At 41.9% G+C, this 12,839-nt stretch overlaps 1 protein-coding gene across 1 annotated transcript in view; it reads right to left on the reverse strand.

Annotated features, from left to right (window-relative positions):
• LOC130862629 (ankyrin repeat domain-containing protein 36C-like) overlaps positions 1-3,708 on the reverse strand; it is a 93,150-nt gene extending 89,442 nt beyond the window's left edge. The window contains exons 1-3 of the mRNA XM_057752340.1: positions 3,467-3,708; positions 1,927-2,041; positions 1,592-1,765 (exon numbers count right to left, since the gene is read on the reverse strand). Of these exons, the coding sequence (XP_057608323.1) occupies positions 1,592-1,765; positions 1,927-2,041; positions 3,467-3,708 (531 nt within the window). The remainder of the gene's footprint in view (positions 1-1,591; positions 1,766-1,926; positions 2,042-3,466) is intronic.
• Positions 3,709-12,839: the final 9,131 nt, after the last annotated feature.

Here is a 12,839-nt window from a genome sequence, read left to right on the forward strand (position 1 = left end):
AATCTCAGGGAGGGAGTGCCTACATCGGGTTGGTCTGTGTGTGTGTGTCTATGGCAGATTGTCTTAATTAATGTGGAAACACCCAGCCTACTATGACTGCCACCATTCCCTAGCTAGAGGCTCCAGAACTGGAAGAGTGAAGAATTCAAGCCCTACACGAGCAAGTGGATATCCATGCATTCCCTTCTCTCTGCTTTTGACTATAGAGGTTACGGACTCAAGCATCCGATGCAGTGAATTCCCAGAAATGCTGGACCTAGAACTGTAAAGTAAAATAAACCCCTTTGCCCCTAAGTTGCTTTTCTGTGAGGTATTTTGTCATAGCGATGGAAATGAAACTACTTGATAATAATGCTCCATATTTTGCTTCTCAACACAAAAGTAAAAGGAAAGTTAGGGCAGCACTATTGGGAAAGACACATTGGCAGGAAGTAGCATCTAACAACATCTGGTCAAATTCTAGATCCTCTAGAGATGTCAGGACTTTAGAACCCAGGAATACCTATGTTACCTATATGGGGTTTCTTTCCTAAGCTAGAAGTTGTTTCAGAATTCCAAGGAAATGTTTTCGGAGATTTATGCCCATTACTTATTAGATGTACTGAATCAAAATCCACACAACTACATCTGAGAATTAGAGGCATGCAAACAGAACTTCGGTTTGTCTATATGGATATGGATAATTCTCTTCATCATTCTGACTGAAAGGACTCAGTCACTAAAAACAGGAAACATGTTACCCAACACATTACTCAGAATGCAACAAAATTTCAATATAAACAAAAAGCAAACTTAAATAGCCTCTCACCCAGCAAGCAATGGTAGATTTGAGGACAGGGTATAGTCTTTACCTAAGTGGATGTCTCTTCCAGAAAATATACTAGCAAACTGTTTGATCCTCCACATAATTATTGCTTAGGCACTACCAGCCTCATTTCTCCAGAGTCCCCAACTGATCCCTAGACATGTTTGTAATTAGATATTTTTCCTGCTCAAACTACGAATTACTACCTTCAACATGGAGAAACGCCATATCAGCACACAATAACTGATTTATTTTTAATTCCTCTGGCTTTATTCCCTCAGAATTAAATTTCTCATTTAATTCTAATTTCCAGATACACATTTCTGATTAACTTCCCTCCACGTCTTTTCTTCTTCAACCTTAGGCCTCTTGACAAGAGTTTGTCAAGAGCATCACGATTTCCATTTATATAAGTGCTTTTGTTGTCTTCGAGTTTTAAGATGCAGCCATTCCCAAAGTAAACTCTGCTGTTTACTCAGGCCGCTTTGGAAAGGTCAAGGAAAATGGTGAGGAAAAAGATGAAAAATGAGGAAGTTTTACCTTCACCAGATTCAGTGGTTTCTCAAATATTTCACATTAAATGTGTAAGAGAAAGTTGTGCGTCAGATGTTTCTTTCTAAGTACAGATGTTAGACTCACCGCTTCTACAGCTGAGTCCTTCCCAAGTATTTTCACTCAGGAAATTCTTAGGTTTCTAGATATAAAATGTTGACCGCCCCCCCAGCTTTGCCACTATTAAAAACATGTATTTCAGACATTTTGAGATGAAAATGCAGTGAACTGTACTTTGGTCTTTTGTTCAATATCGGCGTGGTATTCAAGCAGTAGGGCAGCCATGTCTTCGTGCCCGTTGTACACAGCATAGTGCAGCGCACAGTTGCCGCTGCTATCCCGAATGTTCGGATCAGCACCATGCTCCAGGAGAACGGCCGCACACTTCTGTTTCCAGCATTGGACAGACTGCATTTTATAACAAAAAAGTAGACCGTTAGCTCAAGGGATTCAAGGTAAACATCCACAATTTTCATTAGCAAGCTACCTGTAAATGGAGGCAGCGTTCTTTCTGTCATGGGCCCTTCGATCACACCTAGCTTATGCAGAAATTAATGCCTGCTACCTACCTTCATCAGAGGTGTGATTTGTCTCTGGTCAAAAGCATCGATCTCACAATTGCTTTTCAATAGAACGTCCACCACTGGGAGCCGGCCATAGACACAGGCAAAATGCAAAGCTGTCCTGTGGAAATGAGAGGAGTTTTTCTGATGGTAGAGAGCACTGTCTCAAAATCCACAATTATTCATGCAATTATAAGTGAGCCATGGATAGATCACATGATCTCCTTCCTCTAGTCAAGTCCTCAGCCATAGAGTTGCTCATTTGAACAGCCCAGAACAGCTTGCTTGGACAGAGAAAAGCATGGCTGGATACGAAATTATTTTTGTCTCATTTTCCTTTCTTTGTCAAAAAGAAAATTAATTGTATTGTTGCTGTTTTGCTTGTATATTTTGGTTTCCATTTTCATGTTTTTATGGGGCTCGTTTTGTGTGTGTCTTGGGGTTTGGGGGTTGTTTACTGGTTTGGTTTTAAAGAGAGAAAGGGTATGGATTGGGTAGGTGGTGAGATGGAGAATATCTGAGGGCCGCTGGGGAGGGGAAAGCTTGATCTAAGTATACTGCATGAAAAAACATTTTTCATTAGAAATAAATAAATAAATAAATCACCTTTGAATTAAATTCCCCTTGGGTTTAATCCTGCTCTGAGCTAAGTCACTTGCTAGGTACCTCTCACTTTTCCTATGCCTCAATTTCCTAACCCATAAAATTAGAAACAAAAAAAGGATATCTAGGTAATTCTCTTGCACCCAGCCCTTGACTGACCTGCCCACCTTGGGAAAGAGTGTCCTCTATTAATCTCTGTGTTTGCATCTGTTTGATTTTCTAAAAAATCCAGTTCTGCTCCATAAACAGGTCATAGGACACTGTTATAAGAAGCCCCCCAGAGAGGAAGTCGGAAGGAGGAAAAAAGGTCAAGAGGGTGGAGGAGGAACAGGAATAGGAAGGGAAAGGAGGACAAAGAGGGAGAAGAGGAAAAGAGGGAGGAGGTAAAGGAAAAGGGAGAGAAGGAGGAAAAGGAAAGAGAGAAGGAAATGAGGAGGAAACCGAAGAACGAGAAGGGGGGAGAAAGAAGTGAGAGGAACTGCTATTTTTTCACCACCAGCACGGAAGATCTCCATGTGGTGCCAGCACCTCAACACATGTCCCTTTTCTTAACGTGGCACCAAAGATCCGTGTGTATGCTGTGACTAGAATACAGGCTTTATTTACATCACCTCCAGACCCCAACCAATACTAGGTCTCTGTGAAAGCCGCGACTCTCCAGCCACAGGGACCTCAGTACTTTGGCGTTTGACGACAGCAGACCCAACCAGACTCTGGTTGCCAGCTCTGTTGAACCACTCAGAAGGCTTCTGGGAAGCAATTAAAGTTCCTGTTTGGCAACTCGGGACCCCTCCCAGGAGTACAGGTATCAGGTGCAGAGCCCCAGAAGTACCGGCAGATCCCCATCCGTCACTGCCCACCCGAGCTCCTGGGGAAACCAAGTAAAGAGACAGACCTTCTCCCATGCTGGGCGCCCGCCCGCCCTCCGTCCCCCATCACCTACCTGTTCTTGTGGTCCCTGTCGAACACGCTGCATTGTCCAAGCATGATGAGAATCTCCATCCGGCCCGCATCTCCCTCCGCGGCAACCCGGTGGATCAGCCCCACAGGTCTGTATGTTGTATGGTATTTTGGATAGTTGGGATATTCACCGAAGAGAAACTCAGAGACAGTCATTTGTGGACCATCACAGAAACCGAAAGGTGTCTTTTCCCTAACCCTAAAGAACTTCTTGGCAAAGGCCATTGGCTTTACGTCCCTTCCCAAATTTTCATCTTTTCTGGTCCCCCAGCCCAATATTAGGTCTTAGTAAAAAACAAGACTCGCCAGCAACATTTGCAGAGAGGGGCTCAGGACTTAACCGTCTCCCAACCAGAGCCTTATACTGTTGGGAAAAGCATGGTTGCCAAGCAACACTTCTAAACAGTGTGCACGTGCTAGCTTGTACAAATGAGCAAGAGCGCTCGCAGCTCTTGACACCGGTAGCATCTCTGAGACAAAAGTGAAGGTGCTGAGCGGGCAAACAGAAGACAGAGCCAAGGAAAAGGCACTAGGAAACACATAGGTGCAGAGACACAAAATTCACACACAGAGAAAATCTGTAAAAGACACAGAACTGAAAGTCATAATATATACAAGGACAAAGAGCCCCAACAGAGCATTGTGTGACAAAGAACCTCCCAAACCGCCCTTGAGTTTATTTTGGATTGGTATCGAGTCCTGGGCATGGAGCCTGCCTGCCCTTGAACATCGTTTGTATTCACAGGGAGACTCCATTGGAGAAAACTAATTTATTTTTCTTTTGAGAGCAGTTATCAATTGGAGATAACTTCTTGTTTAGAGATTGGGGGTTTTTACCACTTTCCCCCTCAGATATCTGTGCATACACATCACACACACCCACACACACACACACACACCCCACAGAGGAGAGAGGGGGAGGGAACAAAACTAATAAAATAATTCTCAATAGGAATTGCACATTTCCCCGGCTGTTACTGGACATTGCTTCGTATTTCTATCCTAGGAATCAGCTCTTGTTTAGCCATGCTGTTGATGCAGTCAGAATGAGTGGAGCAGCTCCGGGCAGGAAAGGCGGGCTAACGGTGAAACAGGGAGGCTTCTCTTCCCTTCTTTGCCTCTTTCCGCCTTCACCTTCCTTGTTCCTTCTTAACACTTTCCAAACATTGTCTGCTTTACCCGCTTACCAAATGCTTTTCTCTACTTCGGCAGCTTATCCTTGGGTCCCTGAGCTTTTCAACTGGGAGCAAGGAATGTGGGTCAGTGGTTAGACATCTTCTTCGTCCACAGATGGAAAGAAAACAGAATCAGGTGCGTAATTCTCTGGGAGTCACAGAAACATACGATGCCAAGTCTGGAAGCAGGGTGACCACAGGTGGTTTCCTACTTTTCTAGAGACATTGTCCTCCGCCACTTTACATCAATACTTTAAAAAGAAATTCTAAATACCCAGGGTTTCTCTGAGTTGGGAGAGCACTTAGCCAGCCTGCAAAAGGCCCTAGGCACAATCGACAGTGCTGTATAAACTGGGCATCGTGGTATTTACCTATAACCCCAGAAATCTGGTGGTGGCAGCAGGGCTATCAGAAGTTCAAGGTCATTCTCAGCTACACAACCAACTTCAGTCAAGCCTTGGATGAGTGTAAATAAATCCCCACATCCCTAAATTAAAAGCAAATAAAACAAAAAGATAAAACATGCTTAACTGGGAGTTAGGATGCACACTTGCAATCTCAGCACTTAGGAGACTGAGGAAGGAGTGTCTTGTATTTGAAGCTAACTGGGGCTGCCCAGAGAGTCTGGGACAAGGGCTAGGATATGGTCAATGTTAAAATGCATGCTAGTAAGTGCAAGGCCCTGGGTTCCACCCACAGTGAAGCAAAGAAGGAGGAAAGGGCATAAAATAGAAGACATTCTTACGGCCAATACATTAGAAAGTTGGAATACAATAATATTTTTGAAATTGCTTGCTTTTTAAAAATTTATAAACAGTAACATCAATTAGGATATTATCCTGGATTAAAAAGTAACATGAAACTTGTATTATTAAAATTATTGTAAGATTTTCTTTTCTTGCTTGCAAAATGTATTACCTTGCTCTGCACTAAAAACAAGGGAGCACTTTGGACATAGTTATGTAAGACTGGATATCTGTCTTTTTTTTTTTGACACAGAAATGCATGAATGAACATTCTTCAGACCTCTTTCCAGCTGTCAACTCGATTTAAATTCAGAACAAGAAAACAACGTGTCTATGAAAAATGTACGTGGAAAAGGCCTTTAATTATGTATAATTTGTGAATCCACTACAGGATAGCACAGTCAACAAAGTAAATGCTATTTTAAACAAGTGCTAACACTGAACTTCAGAAGAATCCAGCATGCTCACCAGTCCCACCGTATGCATGAAAAGAAACCAATACACCAAGTAATCAAAATAGTGGTGATTTGGAGCCACAGGAGAAACACGAAATTGCTAATTGCCAATTGTAGAAGGAGCTCACATGGCCCTATCATGCACATCTACTATCCTGTAAACCCGAGGAAGGGGCTGAGCCTCAGGAATGGGGCGGAATAAAGCAATGAGCCCTAAGAGTGGCAAGAAAGGTAACATTGATGGTGCTCCTCATCAGCACTGAGCACTTCCTGTGCCCCAGTCACCACAGTGATCCTTTAAATTCTTTCTGTTAATCCCCCAGCCATTGCTATTGTGAGACAAGACATTATTTTATATGTGAGCACAGTGACAGTCCAGGAGGTTAAATAACTTTCCTAAAACTCCCTCAGAGCTGGAAAGTGGCTGAGCTAGGATTCCAATCTGGATCCATCTGGATCTAAGCAAACACTCTCAAACTCCTGGAAAGGCTTTTAGAGCCATGAATACTTTATACATTGAATGCTGTAGAGTCCTTTCCGATCTAGGTCATGGTCAGCACCACTTCCACTTTCCTTCCCCTTGGCTCCTCCCCTGTGCACAGAGCTGGGAAGCTAAGGCTGATGAGAAAATGGAGCTGGACCCTACACCCAGTGCCAGGCAAAAAAACGCAGTCAGGTGTGTCTGGTCTCATACACGCAGACTCCTAACTCTGGGAGAACAGTGGGTACAAGCCCAGCAGGGCCTGTGGTTTTCTCCTTGCACTGCTGGGGATGGAAGTCTAGGGAGCATTCTCCTGCTGAGCCACACCTAGCTTTGGGCTTGTTTGTTAGCCCTGCCATGGAGTCCAATCAGCAACTACCAGGGAAGGACATACCCTAGTGAAAATGATTGTAAAGACAGGACTCTGGGAATTCTGGACCTCCATTCCAGGCTCTTGAATTATGCCTTCTTCCAATTATCTGGGGACTTTACATGGAAATAAACATGCTCCAACTGAAAGTTTCCTGATGCATAACCAATTTCAGCTTCATTACCACTGTCCTAGAACCCAGAAGTCAGTGAAATACAGTGTACTACACTGCGGGAGCCCCAGCTGTGTGATTAGAAATGAGAAAGCAGAGGCAACTGCTACTAACTTCCTAGGGCTCTATAATAAATAAGTCACCACAGATTGAGTGGGCTAATATCACAGAATGTTATTCTTTCATAGTTCTGAGGATAAAAGCTCAAAGAAAATGCAGCTGTTGGCAAAGTCAGGCTCTCCTGTAGGCTCCTCCAGAGAACCTCCCCTTGTCTCCTCCAGCTCTTGATGACCCAGGTGTACCTTGACTTACAGCTTCCTACTTCAGATCTCTGCATCTGTAGCTACAGGCCTTGGTCTGTGCCCCTGCCTCTTTCTCCTGTTTCTTCCAAGGAAGGTGGTGATTGGATTTACTGCCCTGTCCTCCACCTTCCATTCCTGTAATTTTTTTTTCTAGAGTGGGATCCTTCATGCTGCTCAGCCTGACCTCAGACACTTGGGCTCAAGCATCCCCCTGCCTCAACTTCCTGAGTAACTTGAACTAAATGCCACACCTAACTAACAACAGATTCCACGCAAGGGTTGACATTAATATATCTAGGAACTTTTCATTTCAAATAATTCACCTAACTTTGACAAACATACATTGAAATACCCCTTCACAGTCGCTCCCTTCTGCAAGAGCAGCACTGACTTCCGTACTCCTTGTTCCTGGGTGATATGGTCTCATTCTTTTCTCTATTTTCTTACTTTTTACTTTTATTCCCTGTCAATCTAGCTAAATGGTTGCCAATTCTGATTTGATGTTTTCAAAACACCAGCTTTTGGGCTTCACAGTTTTCCATTTGGATTTTAACTCTGTTTTGTAGCCATCTCTACTCTAACCTGTTTTATTTCTTTCTTCTGCTTGTTTGGGGTTTCTCATGAAGTAGAGGATCAAGTTCTTAGTTCGAGGAATTTTTCAGTCTGTGTGCTGACAGCTGCACATTTCCCTCTCAGCGACTTCCACTGCATAAGTCACAATTATTAGTTTTTTAACCACAAAAGCTTTCTGTTTCTCTGTCAGTTTTTTCTTTGCCTCATCAGTTGTGCAAGAATGTGTGTTTAATTTCCATGTTTTCACAAACTTTCCGTCTTCTGTTAGTCATTGCAAATTTCACCAGTGTGATCAGAGAGTACGTATTGTCCATTTTCCCCCATCCCATCAGGTTAGACCTCGTCTAACCTGGAGAGTGTTCGATCTTCTCAGCTGGATGATTTGTGTCATCTGCTCTCAGTGCTGCCATTGATACACTTGGACTCATGTTTGTCTTTATTATTTTTCGTCTTCTCTGTGTCTTCACCCTGTTTGCTCCCTGTGTCTCCATCACTGTGCCGTTCTGTGTTATGTGAAGTTTTCCACCGTAAAACGTTGATGCCTTTAACGTGTGGCCTTGTGAAGATGTTCCAGATCCTGACCACTGCCTCCACCTTCAAGGCTCATAGCTCTAACCAGGGCACAGCACACACCCTGTTTCATTCCAGACTGACTCTTGTCTCAGGCACCACTGCCTCTGCAGGAAGTCAGCTTGCCGATCATGCAGTTGACAGTGGAGCTGCTCATTCTGCTGCAAGTGTAGGGCAGAGACTGGGCTTTCAGGGGGTTAGATGTCCTTAGGAGGTGGTTGGTGAGGGTGCCTGGATCTGAGGAACGAGACAAACTGTGATTCTTAATCAAGGTCACTCAGGAGATAACACTGTAGGTCTCCACAGTGGGACCATAAGTTTACAAAATCTGTATAAAGAAAGCCACAGTGTGCTGTTCCCATCTAAAATAGTAGAAGTCATGAAAGCTTTGAAGACAGAAGCCTGAAAACATGGTTAAAATGCAACGTTCCCTGCTTCAAACAAACAAACAAAAAAATATGCATTACTGCTCTTCCCAATGAAGAAAAATATCAGGTGCAAAAGTCACAAATTAAAACATTGCAAACAGGGCTGGAGAGATGGCTCAGTGGTTAAGAGCGTTGCCTGAGTTCAATTCCCAGCAACCACATGGTGGCTCAATCTGTAATGAGGTCTGGTGCCCTCTTCTGGCCTGCAGGCATACACACAGACAGAATACTATATACATAATAAAAAAAATAAATAAATATTAAAAAAAAAAACATTGCAAACACACACCCTGAAAGCAGGAGGCTCGCAGGTAAGGCAGGTGGCATTGCCCTGCAGGTAAGGCAGGTGGCACAGGCTCACAGGTAAAGCAGGTAGCATTGCCCTGCAGGTAAGGCAGGGCTCCTGCACAGACTTGACCCCAGCGAGATGAGACAAGTGGTGCCAATCTGCTGTCACATACAGGTAAGTCAGCACTGGAGGTTTCTGAGGACCTGGCTTCAGAAGGGACTGTGGCCCCCATCTCTCCTGTTGTCTTTCTGATGATGTGATTTCTTCCACACGTGCGTGAGTACAGCTGCGCGACCCCATGTCTCTGCGGGTCTTTGTCAGAGCTTAGAAAATATCATTCATTACTTTTGAGTCCTCCACACAATAAACTAAATAAATCTGCTTTTCATGTATTTACAGTGCCTCAGATATTTCATTAAGGTGACCACTGAGTTTACCTTCAGAATTTGAAATTAGGGTATGGAAATTCCATGCCCCAACATGATACAAACGAAAAAAAAAAATCTTAAAGACAGTGGTCATAATTTTGAGGGTTTTTTTCTCTAGCAATGGTGTGGGTGTTTGAAAGATTAATCTATTTATTAGCTAAGATCAAGGAGATAACAATAGGTTCTAACATGGTGAGGATGAAAAGGCAAAGCGAAAACAAAGTTTGAATAATTTAGATAAAACCTGGCATTCTAAGTGAAGAAATCTACCAAGCCAGGCCAACGTTTACACTGCCTGACCTTGTTGGGTCAGCCTATCATGACTACATCTTTTGGGTGAAGAGGCATTTGCAAGGCCAGAGCTAGAAGACAGGGTTATGGTATCTTTCATGCTAGTGTGAAATCAAATTATATCAAGGCCCTGAAGCTGAAGGTCATGTTTATATAATATTAGACAAATTGCAAAGCTCAGGCTGCTTTGTTTCCTGGAGGCTTAAGCCACATCCTAAAAACTCTTACAGAAATCCAACTTGTATTCTGCAAGGCCTCAAGAGAGCTTGTAGCAAATTTAATCAAATGATAATTGGGTCTCAAATTAAAATTATACATAATCCTAAATTGGACTTAATATGAATATTTGGAGAAAGTAAATTTACTAGACTAAGCTAAGATCTTAATAGATGACTAAAAGCTAATCAAAGAAAAGCCATTGAAGTGCTTGTTTTTCACTTTTCTGGATGTTGTGTTAAGAAATCTTGAAATTAATTCCAACTCTTTTCTTTTGCTCTATTGTAATGTGAAGAACAATGATTGTGTGGTTTCTTTAAAGCTTCATCCCATTATTTTCTTTGTGTAGCGCTTTAAAAACCTGACATGTAATAACTGTACATACATACGTGTGATATTTAAATATGACAATATTTTTTAACTATATATAGTGTGTCTCAACCAGACCATATTAAGTAGCTGTGATGGTAACTTTTGTCAACTTGACAAAAAGTCTAGAATCTCCTGGCAGAAAAGCCTCCAGGCAAACATTATTTGTTGGCCTCTGGGTATAGTTTTGAATATATTGAGATAAGAAGACCTACCCTAAAGGAGGACAGCACCATTCCCTGGGATAGGGCCCTGGGTGGCATAAAAGGATGAAGCTACATAAGCAATAGCATTAATGGTCTCTACTTTCTGACTGTGGATGTGATGCAAGCACCTACACCATGGTGGATAACACCCTGAAACTGTGAGTCAAGATAAATCCTTGCTTCCTTGGCTGCTTTTTACAAGGTATTTTTATCACAGCAACACAAAGGGCATAAGACACTAGACTCTTCATTAGTTGGAATATTCACTCCTCTTCTGTTTGGGGAACATCAGTTGTGCTATAAAGCACATGTTTTGACACATGTCTAGGTACAGAGCTGAAAAGGCATTGTGTATTTGAGATTAGTATTTACCTTAGAATTCTTAGGTAAACTTGGTGCCTATGCTAAAATACAAAAAGTGTCTGGCCACTTTCAGCATCTGAAGATATGATGCTGAGATTCTGAAAATGAAGACACATAAACACTGTGCGCTCACTTTAAAGAAAAGGAACAATGATTGACTTTGAAATTCACAAAAATAAACAGTTCACACTATACAGTGCTTCTAAAAATGTCCTATGTGTCCATATAATGCACACTGTACAGTGTTTCAACTGCGAAGTCCTATGCACAGTGCACAATGTATAACACTTCTTCTGCAAAGGTCCTATGTACAGTGCACACTTGTGTTTCATCTTTTGAGAATTCTCTGTTTAGCTCTGTACCCCATTTTTAATTGGGATATTTATTTTTTGATATCCAGCTTTTTAGTTCTTCCTTTATTTTAGATATTAGCCCTCTATTGAATATGTAGTTGGTAAAAAAAATATATATATTTTCCCATTCTGTAGCCTTCCACTTCAGGCAAATGTAGCCTACAAAGTTTTGGTAGTCCCTTGAACAACCCTGACCAACAACTCAAAAGCATACTGTGGGTTTTGTTAGATGTTCTATAGCTCTTTGGAGGGAATTTCCATTTAAAATATATATGTAAATTTATAAGCTAACTTGTGTGCATTATAGGCATTTTACTTAGGTGGGTAATGCTCTGATTCCTCGAGACTTTTTCTGTCATTCTTACTGTTATTTGTGTCCTGCTGTTCCCATCTCCATTGCTTTTCTCGCCGTCTCCACCCTGGTCCTTTTTACTTTCCTGGCTTCTGCACTTATCCCAGGTTATGTACTGACATCTGAAGATTTGGAGCTAGGAGACTCCAATGAGAAAGAATATTCAATGTTTGTCATTCTGGGTCTAATCCCCATAATTCTTACACATGACATTTTTGTAGCAGACAAAACTGCAAGAAAATATGCCCTTCCATGTATTTTTCTTGATTATCTCTTGATATGACCTTAGTTATTCATTATTAAGCTTCCTTTCTCTCACATTCCTCACACTGAGTTGAAACTTAAAACCAATTTAAATTGGAGATCCAAATCCTTTGGTTAAATTCCCTACAAGCTCTCTTGGTGCCTTGCAGAATATAAATGGGGTCTCCAAGTGAGTTTTTTAGACATGACTATAAGGCTCCAGTAAATAAAACAGCCTGACCTTTCCATCATTGCCATTTGGTCATTGTTATATAAACATGACTTTAAGCCTCAAGGCCTTGAGATGATTTGATTTTATGTTTAGCTAGAAAGCTACCATAATCCCCATAGCATTTAAAATGCCTCTTCACACAAAAGACGTAGGCATGATATAGGCTAGCCCAGCAAGATCAGGCAGCATGAACTGGATTGGTTTGGTGGATTTTTCTCCCCAGGAAGCTAGATCTTGTCTAGTTGTTTAAACTTTGTTTTCTCTTTGCCTTTACAGCCTCACGGTCTTAGAATGTATTGTTGCCTCAGTTAGCTTGTTCATAGTTAAGAGGTCAATCTCAAACACCTGCCTCATTGCTAGGGAAGTAAATTTCAGAATGGTGACCACTGCTGTTAAGATGTTTTCTTTTTACTGAACCAACAATCAGGGAGCCTGCATGAGTCTGAATATATATAGTTTTGTGTATATGTGTGTGTATATATATATATATATATATATATATATATATATATATAGAGAGAGAGAGAGAGAGAGAGAGAGATAGTTGTGTAGCTTGGGATTCCCATGGTTCTATGAACAGTGGGAACTGGGGCTGTCTCTGGCACATCTGCATGCTTAGAGGACCCTTTTCTTGCTGTTGGGTTGCCTCATCCAGCCTTAATATGAGAGGATGTGCCTGCTTTTCTTATAATTGATATGTCATGTTTGGTTGATATCCCTGGGAGACTGCCCTTTTCTGAAG

Source organism: Chionomys nivalis, chromosome 20, assembly GCF_950005125.1.
Source record: "Chionomys nivalis chromosome 20, mChiNiv1.1, whole genome shotgun sequence".
In the NCBI taxonomy this organism is placed as follows: Eukaryota; Metazoa; Chordata; class Mammalia; order Rodentia; family Cricetidae; genus Chionomys; species Chionomys nivalis.